This window comes from Chanos chanos, chromosome 2 (assembly GCF_902362185.1).
Source record: "Chanos chanos chromosome 2, fChaCha1.1, whole genome shotgun sequence".
Classification (NCBI taxonomy): Eukaryota; Metazoa; Chordata; class Actinopteri; order Gonorynchiformes; family Chanidae; genus Chanos; species Chanos chanos.
In genome coordinates this window covers 35,542,347-35,556,913 of record NC_044496.1, presented here as the reverse complement: position 1 = coordinate 35,556,913, position 14,567 = coordinate 35,542,347, and the positions used below count along the sequence as shown (strand labels likewise).

Sequence of the window (14,567 nt, the reverse complement as noted above, 5' to 3'; positions counted from 1 at the left end):
CTTGGTCTGGTTCTCATGTATGTATATCATTTTTACAACTTTCCACCATTGTATTGTGCTTTTTTATTGAAAGTACTTTGTGCCTTTGCAAGCCTTTCCCCTTACTTGTAATGGACCTTTGTAAATAAGTAGAGTCAAACATTAGGATTTGTAGTTAAACTTTTAAGTAATCCAAAAGTTAAAGACTGCAAGATTTACATTTTTTTGTCTTGATATTGTTTTCCAATTCAATAAATGCATTTTGGCAAAAGACTAAATGCAACTAAACATGTTATCATGAAACTGCTATGCAGCTATACCCATGTAAATTGTTTGTTTTTCTCTTTTTTTTCTGTTGGTATTTGCCTCTTGAGATTCATCATTTTGAGGCATAGGACTAAGACCGAAAGAAATGAAAACTAAAATGCTCTTATTGTGAGTGCAGCTTTACTTTCTGTAAAGGTTTAAAAGACATGTCTATGAAGAGGTTAATGAGAACAAGACGTGAAGCTTTTCCCAGTCACCAGCAGATGAGTACGTCTATGTGTTTCTGTGCGCGCTTGCGTGCGTGCGTGCGTGTGTGTGTGTGTGTGTGCGCGCGAGAGAGAGAGTGAGTGAGAAGTTGTACGAGTCGTTTGCGTTTTTTCTTTTCAATCATTGTCATCTTGTTTCGATACTTTAAAAGAAAAACAAGACGTCTGGCTTTTGTTTTACGTGAATGATGTTCACTTTGGAAGTTGTCATAGCGATAACTGTTTACTCGTGAGGGAGAGTGTTTTAAGCATCATGTGAAGAAACTGTGTGAACTAACCACAACATTTGACATATAAATATACATGTATTTTGCTTTAATCAGTACATTTGTATACTCCTGCAGTTATATTTCTGTACTACGTGCTGCTATCGATATGAATAAAAAATAGATATGAAGTTCTCCGTCTCCCTTATTGTTTGCGTGTGTATGTGCGGTTGGTCGACTAACACCTTTCAAACTGAAGCAAATGTCATTCGCGTAGTTCCCATATATATCACTGAATGATATAGGAATGCAGTATTAACATTAAAATTCAAGATAATCTTCTCAGTAATGTATGTTCTTATTACTTATGACCACAGGCCCTGACTTGCTGTCACATATAATTGAAGCAATTGCATTCTGGTTAGCACAACTTCCGATAAGATATTGTCTTTTATTAGTGATTAGTACATGTTCTTATGGAAAAACATCAACGCTATAACCATTCCAGAATTTCGGCATTTGCTTCATTTCATTTGGCAGAATGTGGGTGGAACAGCACGTGGTGCAATGTATGTGTGTGTGTGATGTTCTCAAAAAAAGACAAACACCGGATCCAATCAGTCTAGGCTTTCAACTCATGCAGAGAACGCCAAATCTCATGATAAGGCAAAAGGAAACGAGAGAACAGGGTAGCTAGCAGTGCTTGACATCCAAACTAAAGCAAATCTATTTGTCAGAAGAAATGTATATACGCATACATTGTTAGACAAGAAACTAAAAATGAACAAAGAAAGCGAATCTAAGCACTTTCATTCGTGATATTCTAGGGTCTAGTTGTGAGTACTGGAGAGACCGCACAGACAGTGGGTAAAACCACAGGTTACAGAGGGTAAATCAGATTAGAAGGTAAAATGGATTGTGACGTAAGGGTTTAAAACTGCAGGGAGCATCGTATCCACTTGGCTATGTTAAGAAGACAGGCGGTACTCAAAATCGAAGTACCGCGCCACCTCTCTTTTGCCGAAACAGGCATGACTCCACGAACATCATCATCCTAGCGTGCTCCAAGGGCAATATTGACAAGAATGGCTTCATACCTGGAGGTAAGGTTATGATATCCAACGAACTGGGGACGATATAGATCAGTCGGTGTTCACCTACTGCATTCTAGAGTTGTAATAAATCGAAGGCAGTCTCGTCTGTTCAGTTTATTGAGTAGGTTATGATGGAGTAGAAGCACGCCTCGGGGATTTAAATTTTACTTTGAGGCGTTTCACGCATTAACGATGTCACAACAGGAGACAAATGTTTGTTATAGGTGCTTCGTGGTGCCTCGTCTTGGGATATGATTTCACTAGCACCTGCATTTATGCCTGTTCTAAACATGCTAGCTGTTACTCACTCGTGAAAACACACAGAGCACACCTTTTTAAATCGTTTGTTGGCAAGCTTAAGTGTTGCCAGGGCGACACCATTGGTTTAATGAGCCAGGCTAGTGTCAGATCAACCCGACTGCTCACTTGATGGTTATATCCTCATAAAGTGATACGGGAATCACGGAAACACTGCCTCTGATTTCTCTTAGATTACAGATGATGAGAAAGGCCATGAACTCAGCCTTTTCTGTGTTCCCAAACATTACGAGGAGGATTTAGACAGAGTCATAATTCCTCATGGACTCATCATGGATAGGTGAGTTGAACGGGAAAACCGCTCAATTAAAAGGATCGCACCTGAAATACCCCGCTGTGCTGGTGCTGCTTTCTGAGAATTCTTACAGTATATTTCAGTAATTTGCCTCTTGACCCTAAAGAACTGCCTTGCGACTGCAGTGATACGCCCTCACACTGACCGGTGCTCTCAAAAGAGCTTGTGTTCTGGATCTAGATTTAGTTAGTGTTGTTACTCATCTCACTCTCTTGTTTCTATGACAGCACTTGTTTGTAAGGCCACAGGATATCCATGTGATTTGAATTTTGAATACGTATTTATTTGTTAAACAAATTTCCTCCGACATCCTTTCATTAAACATTGTTGGCATTGGTCCAATGGGGTGTCAGTGCAGTGCACTCACAATCTTCCCGTCACTCCATAGGCTGATGTGATCTTATTTATTTAAACAAAGTCTGCCAATGACTTATGTTTTTGTTTTTCTTTTTCTCTCCAGGACTGAGCGGTTGGCCAGGGATATAATGCGAGATATGGGCGGACATCATATCGTTGCTCTCTGCGTCCTTAAAGGCGGTTATAAATTCTTTGCAGACCTCCTTGATTACATAAAGTTGCTGAATCAGAACAGCGATAAGTCTGTACCGTTAACGGTGGATTTCATTAGGCTAAAGAGCTATTCGGTAAGCGTGCCAGCTCAACACCTCCCCCTCACTCAGTGTATAGACCCAAACACATACAACCTATGACAGTGTTTTCCGCTGCGCCAGTTTCATGGAGCATTTGATCATTCTAGATAAAAATCTGATAAATAGTTATATGTCGTAGCCAGATCAAATGTTATAGCACCATTCATTTCTCGGCAACAGAAAAATGGTGTGTATATTTTAGTGTTCTAGGAACATTTTCAGTCAAGCAAATTTGGCGTCAGTGTGTGTTTTTATTATATTTAATTTTTAAGTTTTTCCTCTCAAACCCTAATGTTGGCCCTGCTGTTTGGCCGTACAGTTAGGATTTTCTTTCACTTCTGTTACATTTGTGGTTGTACGTTGCAACTTTATTTGGACTTTTTGATTTTCACTTTGAATGAATGAATGAATGAATGAATATTTTTTACTGCTTTGGAATTCAGCATGCAGACAGAAGCTACCCTCCTGCAGAACAGATTTGAAATGCCTGTGAAACTGAGATATTGTTTCCAGCACCACTTGCTCTTAAGATATTTAAACTTTTAACGCATTTTAAATCTGTGTTTCTCTAGAATGACCAGTCAACAAACAAGGTAAAGGTAATTGGCGGTGATGAACTGTCTGCACTTACTGGAAAAGTGAGTCCTGATTTTTGATGATTGTACACTGTAGCCTAAAACAGTTTTTTTTTTTGTTTTTTTTTTTAAATTGCATTTTTAACTAAGTTTGTAACAGTGCTGTGTCCTTCCTCCCTACAGAACGTACTCATAGTTGAGGTGAGTTTTTAATACTTATTCATAGCATATTATATTTATTATATATATTATATATTATAATATAGATATTATTATATTTGAATGATACCATGCCAGACAGCTATTACTGGGTGCTTGCGAAGAATATGTGAGTGACAGACAGTGAGTGTTGTTGTGTGTCTCAGGACATAGTGGAGACAGGGAGGACGATGCAAACACTACTGTCTCTGCTCACTGAATGTAACCCCAAAATGGTCAAAGTGGCCAGGTAAGCATCACACGGCTCTCTCAAAATAACAGACCTCAACATTTCTATTATTAATACCACAGACCTGACACAGACGGTACACCTATTCAAACTGTCAGACTAGTTCACCTTCAAGTTTAGATAAACTGATATTTATTGATTTTTTTTGGCCCATCTATAGTACTGTCTGCTTCAGTGGCTAAGTGCACATTTGGATGTACCCTCTGCTGTTAGTGTGTGGGTATAAATGTGATCTAAGCACAAATCCTCTTGAATAGCGTTTAGTTCTGTATGAAATGTAAATGTCGTATGGATAAACACAAACACACACACACACACAACAGTACAGCTGTTATGGGTGTACTAAATGTGTGAGTTTAAACACAGCCATACTATATGTGTTAGTTTAAACAACTTGTGTGTTTGTTTGTGTTGTATGTATTGGTTCACAGGCATAAATGAAGCCTAATCGTAGATTAATTTCTCAATCTCAATAGAGATTCTCAGCGTTAAGTGCAATTTAGCCCAGAGCTAATCTTAATCCTGCCTCTGGAGTACAGTTGTCTGTTTTACAAGTGTCTCGCACTGCTGGGCAGGCCAGTCCTGTAGTAAGCTGTGTTCCAGAACACTGTCAGCGCATGAAAACATTATGTCACATGAGCACATAACCGGTTGGAATGGGGAAGGTTAGAGTTCTTTATTGTTTCCATTAATGTTTCAAAGGGTGCCCCCCCCCCCCCCCCCCCCCCCCCCCCCCGGCAGAGCACTATTATAGATGTAATGTTGTTTGTCTGTGTGCAAGGCATTAGCGTCTATCCCCTTTACCATAAACTTGTGATATGGAAACATGCCAGCCCCTCAGTGTTTTACAGACAGGCAGAAAACACCACCTAATCAACTTTTATCTTTACTATAGAGTATGACCTTCTTGTTATTCTTTGAACGTGTTTGGTGACGTATTATTATACAATAATAATAATAACATATATGATGTGTTTTTATATTTACACTTAAATTGTTGGGGAATTACATTGTCATAATAGAACTAACTATTGATTGCAGATGACTGAGGAATAAACATTTTCATTAAGTTCACAAAAACGTGTGGTTTGTCATCAGTGGGAGTTCTTCTTAACAGTATGACTCTCATTCTTTTCAGCTTGCTGGTGAAAAGAACACCACGAAGCTCTGGATACAAGCCTGACTGTGAGTGACTGACTGATTCTCATATTATGACTGCAGGACTTTAGTTTACCAATAATAGGGGTTTTTTTGGTGTTAAAAATACGATGAGGTAGGGGGAGGGGGGCAAGCTCAAATGTAACAGAATATGACATTTGAACATGAGTCAACTGCTCTGGTTGTGGAGTGGTTATGCAATTCTTTTAATGTTGGAGGCTGATAAGCTTCTTAGATCTAGCTCAGGAACACAGATGTTGTTTGCTCTTGGCTTTCTCTGAACATCCGAGTGTTGCAATGACAAGAACATTCAAACATTCAGTTAGCATTCCAACTACAAAGGCAAAAAGGAAAAAAAACGCCACAAATCAGATCAATCGCTGCAGGAAAGCAGTAGAGTCTGTTTGCTGATAAGGATTACTTTTTTGTCACTTGAAAGCATTCAAGTGCTTGATCTTTCATGAAAGTTTCGGTGTATCATTGTGAATCACAACTTTAGATTAATGTATTCCACACGGAGATGAAACTGATGATACCTTCATTATTTTATGTATTTTTCATGATAATTTTCTTTCAGATATTGGATTTGAGGTCCCAGATAAATTCCTGGTGGGTTATGCATTAGACTACAATGAATATTTCAGAGACCTCAGCGTAAGTGCTTCATTTTGTTTCATAAGGATTAGTTGTTTTTTTTTTGTTACCATTCAAGGGATGATTTCTAAATGTTTTGCACTAACACACATCTCTCTCTCTCTCTCTCTCCCTCACATGCTCTTGTGGTTTTGCTCTTCCCATGCAAATGCAGCATATCTGTGTACTGAGTGAACAAGCAAAGGAGAAATATAAAGTATGAGTGAAAACAGAGTTGCTGGATGTGTGCAGAGAGACTAAAACCACTGTGATATTTATTTTCTTGCTTTACTCTGCTGTAAATCTGATTTCCTCCTTTTATTTTCGTTTACTATCCAGAAAGAAAATGTAATTCCTATATCTTATATGAACATTATCTTATGAAAATAAAGTCCTAAGTCTAAAGATGGGTACAAAGGACGGACTTGAAAGCAAGCACTTAGCTGTGTGAAATATTTTAATTATAACAGATTATTAGCGTTTCAGGGGTGATGGACACACACACACACACACACTCACACACATATATTAATTAATCTTTGTTTTATTTCATTATGAACTGAGGCCTTAGATGTACTTGAAGGCTATTTTATGTTGAGCATAATGTTCCTCATTTGTCAAATAGGAAACAAGTTCTGAGAAGAAAGATGAGCAGGAAATCATCTCTCGCTGTCTGCATCTCTGCAAAACCCTATTAAAATAAGACTTCGATAACTCTCTGTTCAACTTGTATGTCGAGATGTGGAATGTATAACAACATTGTTTGTACTGTAAGCTTATATATTCAGGTCATTCATTTATTGTGGTACTTTCATAAAGATGTCATGATTTACTGCAATAAAGCACTTATAGTACGGCTAACCTAATAACCCCTGAATTCTATACTGCTTTGACTTTTGAAGCAAACAATTAAACAAACCGTCCTTTTTATGTTACCACAAAGTGTACACACAGAAGGTGACTAAGAATTAGTCATTCAAGAGTTCCCCGTCTATACCGCCAGGGGGAGCCTAACTGTTTTTTTGGCTGGAGCCTGTGAACGCTTCCGCATGGCGACGGCTTTTCAGGAAGCCAGCAATTAAATGTAACCATAAGCCACAGGAAGCGTTGCTTCGCTGTTTCTGTGTTAATTCAAAAGAAAAGTCGGCTAAGTGCTAAGCGCGGACGATATTCCATGGACAACAGCTCAGTGCGGACCAGATTTCAACGTATTGTGCTACGATTTCTTGAAATACATGTCAACAAAGAATATCATGATTACACACAAAGATCAACAGGACCCGAAATATGTTGTGTTGATCGAAAAGTTGATTTAAAGGAAGTTAATACAATGAAATGACAACAAAAACAAAATATAGTAATACCCAAATTTAACCGATTTTTACACACGAGCATTTTTTAAAAAAAATAATTAAATTGTTGGTATCGGGACTATTACTTTGGAAAGCACAACAAACACTAAGGTTTACTGACGGTAACTTCATATACAAGCTGATAACCTCAGCTCACTGAAAGACATGGAGCAAAGCAGTGTAAGCAGGAGACCACGTACATATTAAAATAAGTTCCTTCCTAAATCCATATCCACAGGATTAATAACATTTGACAAACCTGTCACCAAACGACATAGGGTTGTCGTACACTGCCAGTGTGGCTAAGAGCATTTCTCTCACATAAATGTTTCTAAAAGAACACTGCGTGAATTTTGCAGTCAAACCTTGCGAGAATGGACGTAAAGGAAAAGGCAATAGCTGCCCTGAAGCATTACGAAATTGGGGACAAATTCTCCTATCTACCGACCCTACCAAAAGCCTCAGTTCTTATACCGCTCTTTGTCAAAGATGGAGAGCTGCGAGTGCTTATGACCGTGCGCTCCATGCAGGTATGTTTATCCGCTTCGACGCGATCACTAGACACCTGTTGCTTATCACTTATACATACATATACACAGACACACACCCATATGATACAAGGCTTCATCATAGCTATTTTTATTCGTCGTTTCCGCATGACGGTGTTTTGTACAGGTAGCTTTCAGACGCAATAACGCCAGATCCTAAGCAACATTTTGGATTTCACACCCAGTTAGATCAAAATCCAGCAGACTTTGGAGATTGTTATTACAACGGCCTGCTTCTTTAACAGCCCTTTCACTTTTATGTATCAGTTAAGAAGCAATGCAGGAGAAGTGTGTTTCCCAGGGGGAAAGTTTGACCCGCAGGATCGGGATGAGGTTGACACGGCTCTGAGGGAGGCACAGGAGGAGGTCGGTCTACCACCTGACAGAGTGGAGGTGGTTTGCAGACTGTTCCCCATAATGAATAAGGTACACTAGCCAACATCCTGAGAACTTGTGTGCAGAACTTTGTCCTGAGGTAAATTAGACCCCGAAATTCCCAGTTCAGCTGTAAACTGCATTGTCAGGACACTTTAACCCAGGACAGCGATACAATCTTGATAGGTCACTCCTTTAGGCCTAAATCTGATACCCCAAACGTCGGTTTGTGAACTTAAGTACTAGCCTACTTACAGTCAAAACTTCATGTTTTGTTAACGCCTGAAAATGGATCCATCGATGCGTAAAAGCGCAATTTTACTTCGCTGCTTCACTGTTTACTTCGCTGTTTGTCTTTTATCAAATTTCCTGTATATCTAATACCTAATACAAACCCTGTCTGTAGAGAGGCATCGTGGTTACTCCGGTAGTGGGTTTCATCGAGGACACGTTCTGCCCTTGTCCGAATCCTGACGAAGTGAGTGACGTGTTCTCTGTTCCTCTGGAGTTCTTCACACAAAAGACGCATCATTCCTGCTATGATCTGTCCGCAGGAGTGGGACTGATACATAGCTTTTTATACACTGATCCCGTCTCGGGCAAAGTGCAACAGATCTGGGGTTTGACTGCGATTCTGGCTATTCTTGTCGCTGCCCTCGCCCTCGAAAAGCCGCCAGAATTTGACACCGGTTTTAATATCACAGATCCAATGCCTCATTTTAGACATAATCTTGATTTACGGATAAGCAAGCTGTGAGATTTTTTAGTAGCTATGAGAGAACTGAAGGCGGGCTCTGATTCTTTGTGTGTGTGTGTTATGTTTTTTTTTCTTCTTTTTCTTTTTTTTTTTTAAATGTTCATGTATATTCCGCTCCATGAATGTAATCATTACAAATGTAAATATAACTATGCACTTTAAGCAAAATTAAGCTCAACCATTCTTTTTAAATGCATTTCTTAATATTTTTATCTTTCCACTTGAGATGGTTCTTTCTGTCCGTCTCTTCCTGTTAGTGAGTCCCAAAATAATCTGTTTGATTTACTGAAAGAACAGAGTAACCTCAGGGCATAAATGTTTGTATGAACTTTATTGAGAAGAAACTTTTCCTATGTATCAGAGAGTAGTTGTGTTGTTGTTGCTGCACTACTGTATGGTATGGTTCCTGATACTGCCCTCACTGTAACTTACCCTGTACCTCTGATTCGGAACGCTTCCCGCAGGGGAATTGGATCACAAAACTGATATTAAAGACTGTATACTTTGGTATTTATTTATTTATTCTAATTGTTATAAAGGCATTGTGACCTCATAGAGCTCCAAAACTGTGATTCATGCCGCTCATGATTTTGCCTCGTTTTCAATCACAAAAGTAAATTTAAACCGTCTCAACCCAGGCTAGTAACGACATAGGCAATGCTTTAAAAGAGTCAACTGCGGTGGTTTGTTGGGAAATGATAGCTGGTACCATTTGTTACGTCTTAGCAACATTCAAAATATTTACTAATCACTGCAGGAGTTTTATGATCATTTGATTGAATTAGGCTGCAGGAACAAAAGCATGTATGGGATATTATCCTGTACCAAAATGAATCAGTCACCCAGTATGAAACAAGGTGAGAGAGGGAAAAATAAAACATATCTGTGTCTGAATGTGAGCTGTTTTAAAAAAAAATGTTAACAATTTTTGGGGATTTAACATTTTTTGTTTTAAATCATATTTTACAAAACAAATTCCTGTCTCAGCAGGAGTCAAGTGTTTCACTGTTCACCAGAGCTTCAAGACCTGTGTTCCCAGAAAGAGAGAAGCTTAGTGTGTATATGTACGTAAGACAGAGAAGGAGTGAGAGTGAGTGAGTGTTTGTATGAGAGAGATCAACAGAGAGTGACAGTGTGAGAGAGCAGGTGGTGTGAACCTAGACAATCTCTCTCCTTCATTAAATAGAACAGGATTGATTCAGCGCACAGGCTTCCCATTTCCAACCATGACCTCATAACAGACAAGGATTTCCCAGATTACACAGTGGTCTATCTACTTTTACACCTGGGTTTCCTTTTAAATTTGTCAATATCGCTAGGCAGTGAAGAGATTTGACTCTGATTTGTACCGTTGATAAATATTCATACTTCAAAGGGCAACATGAAGCAGACACACCTTGATTTAGTTTAAGAAATAACGGTGTAACTGTCAGCCACTAGCAATGATTTAGTAGCTGTGTCAAGTTGATCATGATAAAGTTTAAATTACATTAAGTCAAGCGTTCATTAAATCAAGTTTATGGAGAAATCAGTGCGATCCTGGGAAAGGCACATGACTTGGCCACCAGGTGGCAGTCTCGTCTATAGACTGAGTGCTTTCTATGCCACAAGGTCACTGTGCTAGAGAGGATGTGCCTCCGTAAGGGGTGGGGTGGGGGGCGATTCCAAGGGCCCAGCACTGACAGGGGGCCCTCATGGAACACTATTGTTATTTTCATACGTAAGTAAGAATTCTTTTGTAGGGCTCAAAATTACTAGCAGCGCCCCTGATATGTGTACATTTATACATACATACATACATACAGGGGTTGGACAAAATAATGGAAACAGATGATATTTCAAGACCTATAAAGTTGTTGACATTTAGACGTTAATACGATTCCCAGTAATATGTAAATCTTATGTATATGCACTGCAGACATCCTGTGCTTTATGTATTACCCAAGATTTTTCTTTCTGCAGAGGTCTGCGTATTAGTATAAGTCAAAATGTGTGACCTTTCGGACTTCCATAGAGGGCAAATTGTTGGAGTGCAAATGGATGGCGCTTCAGTAACAAAAACTGCTGAGTTGTTTAACATATCAAAAGGAACTGTTTCTGAAGTCATGATGGTATACAAAAAAACTAGGGAAATCTAGGAAGCGTAACTCTGGACGGAAGCCAAAACTCTGTGAACGTGACTGCAGAGCACTAAAATGCATTGTGTCAAAAAATCACAGAACCACAGCTACTAAAGTGACTGCAGAGCTAAACCAACATCTTGCTAACCCAGTATCAACCAAAACAGTTCGTTGACAGCTCAATGTTCAAAAATGCCTAAAATGGTGCAAAGACCATCAGAAGTGGTCAATGGGCCAGTGGATGAATGTAATTTTCTCTGATGAATCATCCCTCACGCTTTTCCTTGTTCAGGATGAATTTATGTATGGAGGAAGCCAAAAGAAGCCCTTGGTTTCGATTGCCTGACCCCAGCCATTAAGCATGGAGGTGGTTCTGTGATGGTTTGGGCCGCAATATTGTGGAATTCTCTTGGTGTTAGCACTGCATGGTAGGGTTACCCCTAAAGAGTATTTGTCAATTTGGGGTGACCAAATTCACCCAATGGTCCAAACATTCTTTCCAAACAGTGGTGCCATCTTTCAAGACGATAATGTGCCAATTCACACAGCCAAAATCATTAAAGACTGGCATGAAGAGCACAACAGTGAAGTTCACCACTTGGGTTGGCTCCCACAATCACCAGAACTTAACATAATTGAAAGTCTCTGGTATATTTTGGAGCTGCAAATATGGAGCCACTTCCCTCCACCATCATCTCTGAAAGAGCTGGAACAGGTTTTGCTTCAAGAATGGATTAAAATTCCCTTAGCCACTGTCAAAAAGTTGTATGAATGTTTTCCTTGACGTATTGAAGCAGTAATTGCTGCCAAAGGAGGACCAACTCGATATTAAATAATAATACTGTTATTTAACAAGGTGTTTCCATTATTTTGTCCAACCCCTGTACATACAAACACACACACACACACACACACACACACACACACACACACACACATATATATATATATATATATATATATATATATATATATATATATATAAAATTATATCTATATCTGTATCTATATCTATCTGTCTATCTATCTATCTATCTATCTATCTATCTATCTATCTATCTATCTATCTATGTAAGTGTTTATTGATCCTCTTTGCCATTGTTCAAATGACAAAATCATGCAGAATTTAAATAAACTTGAGATAATAACTGGGGGACCAATCAGAATGACAAGGCAAATTGAAGCCTAAGTGAAATTTGATTGACATTCATGGTGTGATCTACTGTCTGGTCCCACAGAGCAAAAAATCCATTCCCCTCCCTCAGATCTCTCTCTTCCCCAGAGGGAAAAATGTATCGACCTCTTTTGAAAAGGAGCAGAATTCTAAAATCATTGAAAAGGTTGTCTTGTCTTCTGTAAATGTTTCTGTGAAAGAGTTTTCCATTTCAGTTTGAGAGGAAAGTTCTTCTCCTGGAGGGATGATACTGCTGTAATGGGCTGATGCTGTGCAGCTCTTCAATCCAGCACAAAATGTTTACCATAGGAGTGTAAGGTCAAAGCATTGCTGTTTCTTTAATAAAAGACCTCTGACCAAGACTGCCTTCTTAAAATACAGTGTATATCTTCAATTGGCTCTGAGAGATGGATGTTTAGGTTTGTTGGGGGCTGAGGACTGTTTTAGGAAGTATGTTCAGCCGTTAAACCCAGTGTTTTTGGGACTTGAGTGACAATTATGTCAATCCTGTAGAGGATCACTGGCCCGTCAGGAGACAATCAAATCTCTGGTAGCCAAGGTTAAATGCACACTTGTCTTAGCTTTAACAGGCAGTCCTCTTTTGGGAGGAAAGCCCTCTTCAAAGAGTTTGTTTCAGCGGAAAAACAAAACAAAACAAGGCAGTACAAAACAAACAAACAAACAAAAACAACAACAACAGCCTGAATTTAGGATTCAGGACACAAGGTCCTGTCAAAGTGGTGGTGCGACTGGTTACATCCAGATGCTTAGTTTATATAAACAGTTCAACCCAGGGGAATACAGAGATCAGGAACAGGTACATGATACATGGCAGGCTTAACAAAATGTCTCAGAACATCACTACAGACATCAGGTAAAGACAATTCTACACAACAAAAAGGAAAAACCCGAGGGCATTTATACAAAGGCAGAATAGACACCTTGCAGAAACTGGCAAGTCAGGAGGAGCTTTGGGAGACCAGGAGGACCAGGAGACTTGGAGGCAGGGAGTCACAGTCCCTAAAGCAACTGGATCTGGAGCCAGAACCCTCAACTGGAGCCTCAGAAACACTTACCAGGATCCAGAGCTGGGACTGGATCTGGGGCTTCCCAGGTGTTGGGAACATGGACCTGGACCTCTGAGGTGACAGGGGGGAGCAGTGAGTTGGTAGTAAGGGAGCAGAGGGTGGAGTCATGGCAGGAACCAAACCCAGGTTTCCCAGGTCCTAGGCAAAGACTCTTCTCCCAGGCCCATCAGATGACTAATTTGACAACCCTGGAGTTCCCTCTGGCAGGAGCTTAGAGGTGGAACAAAACTGGGAGAGATCAGGTCATAGGTTAAAGATCCAGGGAAGACAAAGTTCTAGAATCTGATAGAACCAACCTTTCCAACACGACTAGATTACTAGAGACTATAAAACTAGATTAACAAAACCAGGGACACAGACTAATTGTATGATTAACTGAATGGGTCAAGGAAAACAAGACAGAAACTACAATGAAAACAGAACATTAAATGGCTAACAGGGGTGGCAGTGAGAACCAAGGGTGTTGCAGCTCTTTAGGACTTTGATTATTTGAACTGGGCACAATTGTAACAGCAAAAGCCTGTATATTGTGCTCCAGGAGAGGGATTCCTTTACATCCAGCTTTCACTGTAAGTTGTTGAACTATTAACTTCAGTCTCTGCTAACTATGCTAACTTCAGTCTCAATTTATGGTAAAGGCTACTCAGTAATAAAATAAATCATTTTGTTATTGGTGGCTTGAAACACAGATGTAGGATAATTGCCTATGTCAGTTACACTGGAGCACCAGTGACTGTTGTGTTTATCCATAAACCCATGGAGAGGTTTTGTGAATGTCAAGAAAATGCTCCAAACACACTTGAGTCTATTTCTATAACATGGAGGAGAAGCCTAATGGACAGCAGAAAAGAAAGAGATATTCTTATCCCGGGAAACTTGTTTATAGACTACTCTAAGCACAGGGGAGCCAGGGCACTCAGGTATAAACCATATAAAATGGACAGTGGAGAAGAGAGACAAGACTGTCTGTGTTGCCTCCACCAGAGTCCTAGCACTGCCCCAACTCTCCTCTTCTCAGGCTGGTCTCTGGGCAAGTTCTTAGGGCCATTTCACAAATGTCCCTTTTGTTTTAATTTGTGTTTTTAATTTATTCTTCGTGTTGCTTCTCTAACTGTCCCTAGTGTTTGATGGTCCTCTGTGATCCATCTCTGGCCTGTCATCTCAGGGAATTACACTGAGAATTAGTAACATTCGGTTTATGCTGTACTAAAAATAGTCCCTGGCGGTAAGCAGTCTATAAATGAACTCTGACAGTGTGGTTTTA

At 39.6% G+C, this 14,567-nt stretch overlaps 2 protein-coding genes across 2 annotated transcripts; both read left to right on the top strand.

Annotated features, from left to right (window-relative positions):
* The first annotated feature begins 1,803 nt into the window (after positions 1–1,803).
* Positions 1,804–6,112, top strand: hprt1l (hypoxanthine phosphoribosyltransferase 1, like). Its single transcript, XM_030765906.1, has 9 exons — positions 1,804–1,821; positions 2,304–2,410; positions 2,886–3,069; positions 3,648–3,713; positions 3,834–3,851; positions 4,016–4,098; positions 5,237–5,283; positions 5,834–5,910; positions 6,065–6,112. Exons 1-9 carry the CDS (start codon positions 1,804–1,806, stop codon positions 6,110–6,112), a joined length of 648 nt encoding a protein of 215 aa, XP_030621766.1.
* A 1,503-nt stretch (positions 6,113–7,615) lies between these two features.
* Positions 7,616–8,921, top strand: nudt7 (nudix (nucleoside diphosphate linked moiety X)-type motif 7). Its single transcript, XM_030766757.1, has 3 exons — positions 7,616–7,771; positions 8,057–8,215; positions 8,571–8,921. The coding sequence occupies exons 1-3, from the start codon at positions 7,616–7,618 to the stop codon at positions 8,919–8,921; spliced, it is 666 nt and encodes a 221-aa protein (XP_030622617.1).
* The last annotated feature ends 5,646 nt before the right edge of the window (positions 8,922–14,567 follow it).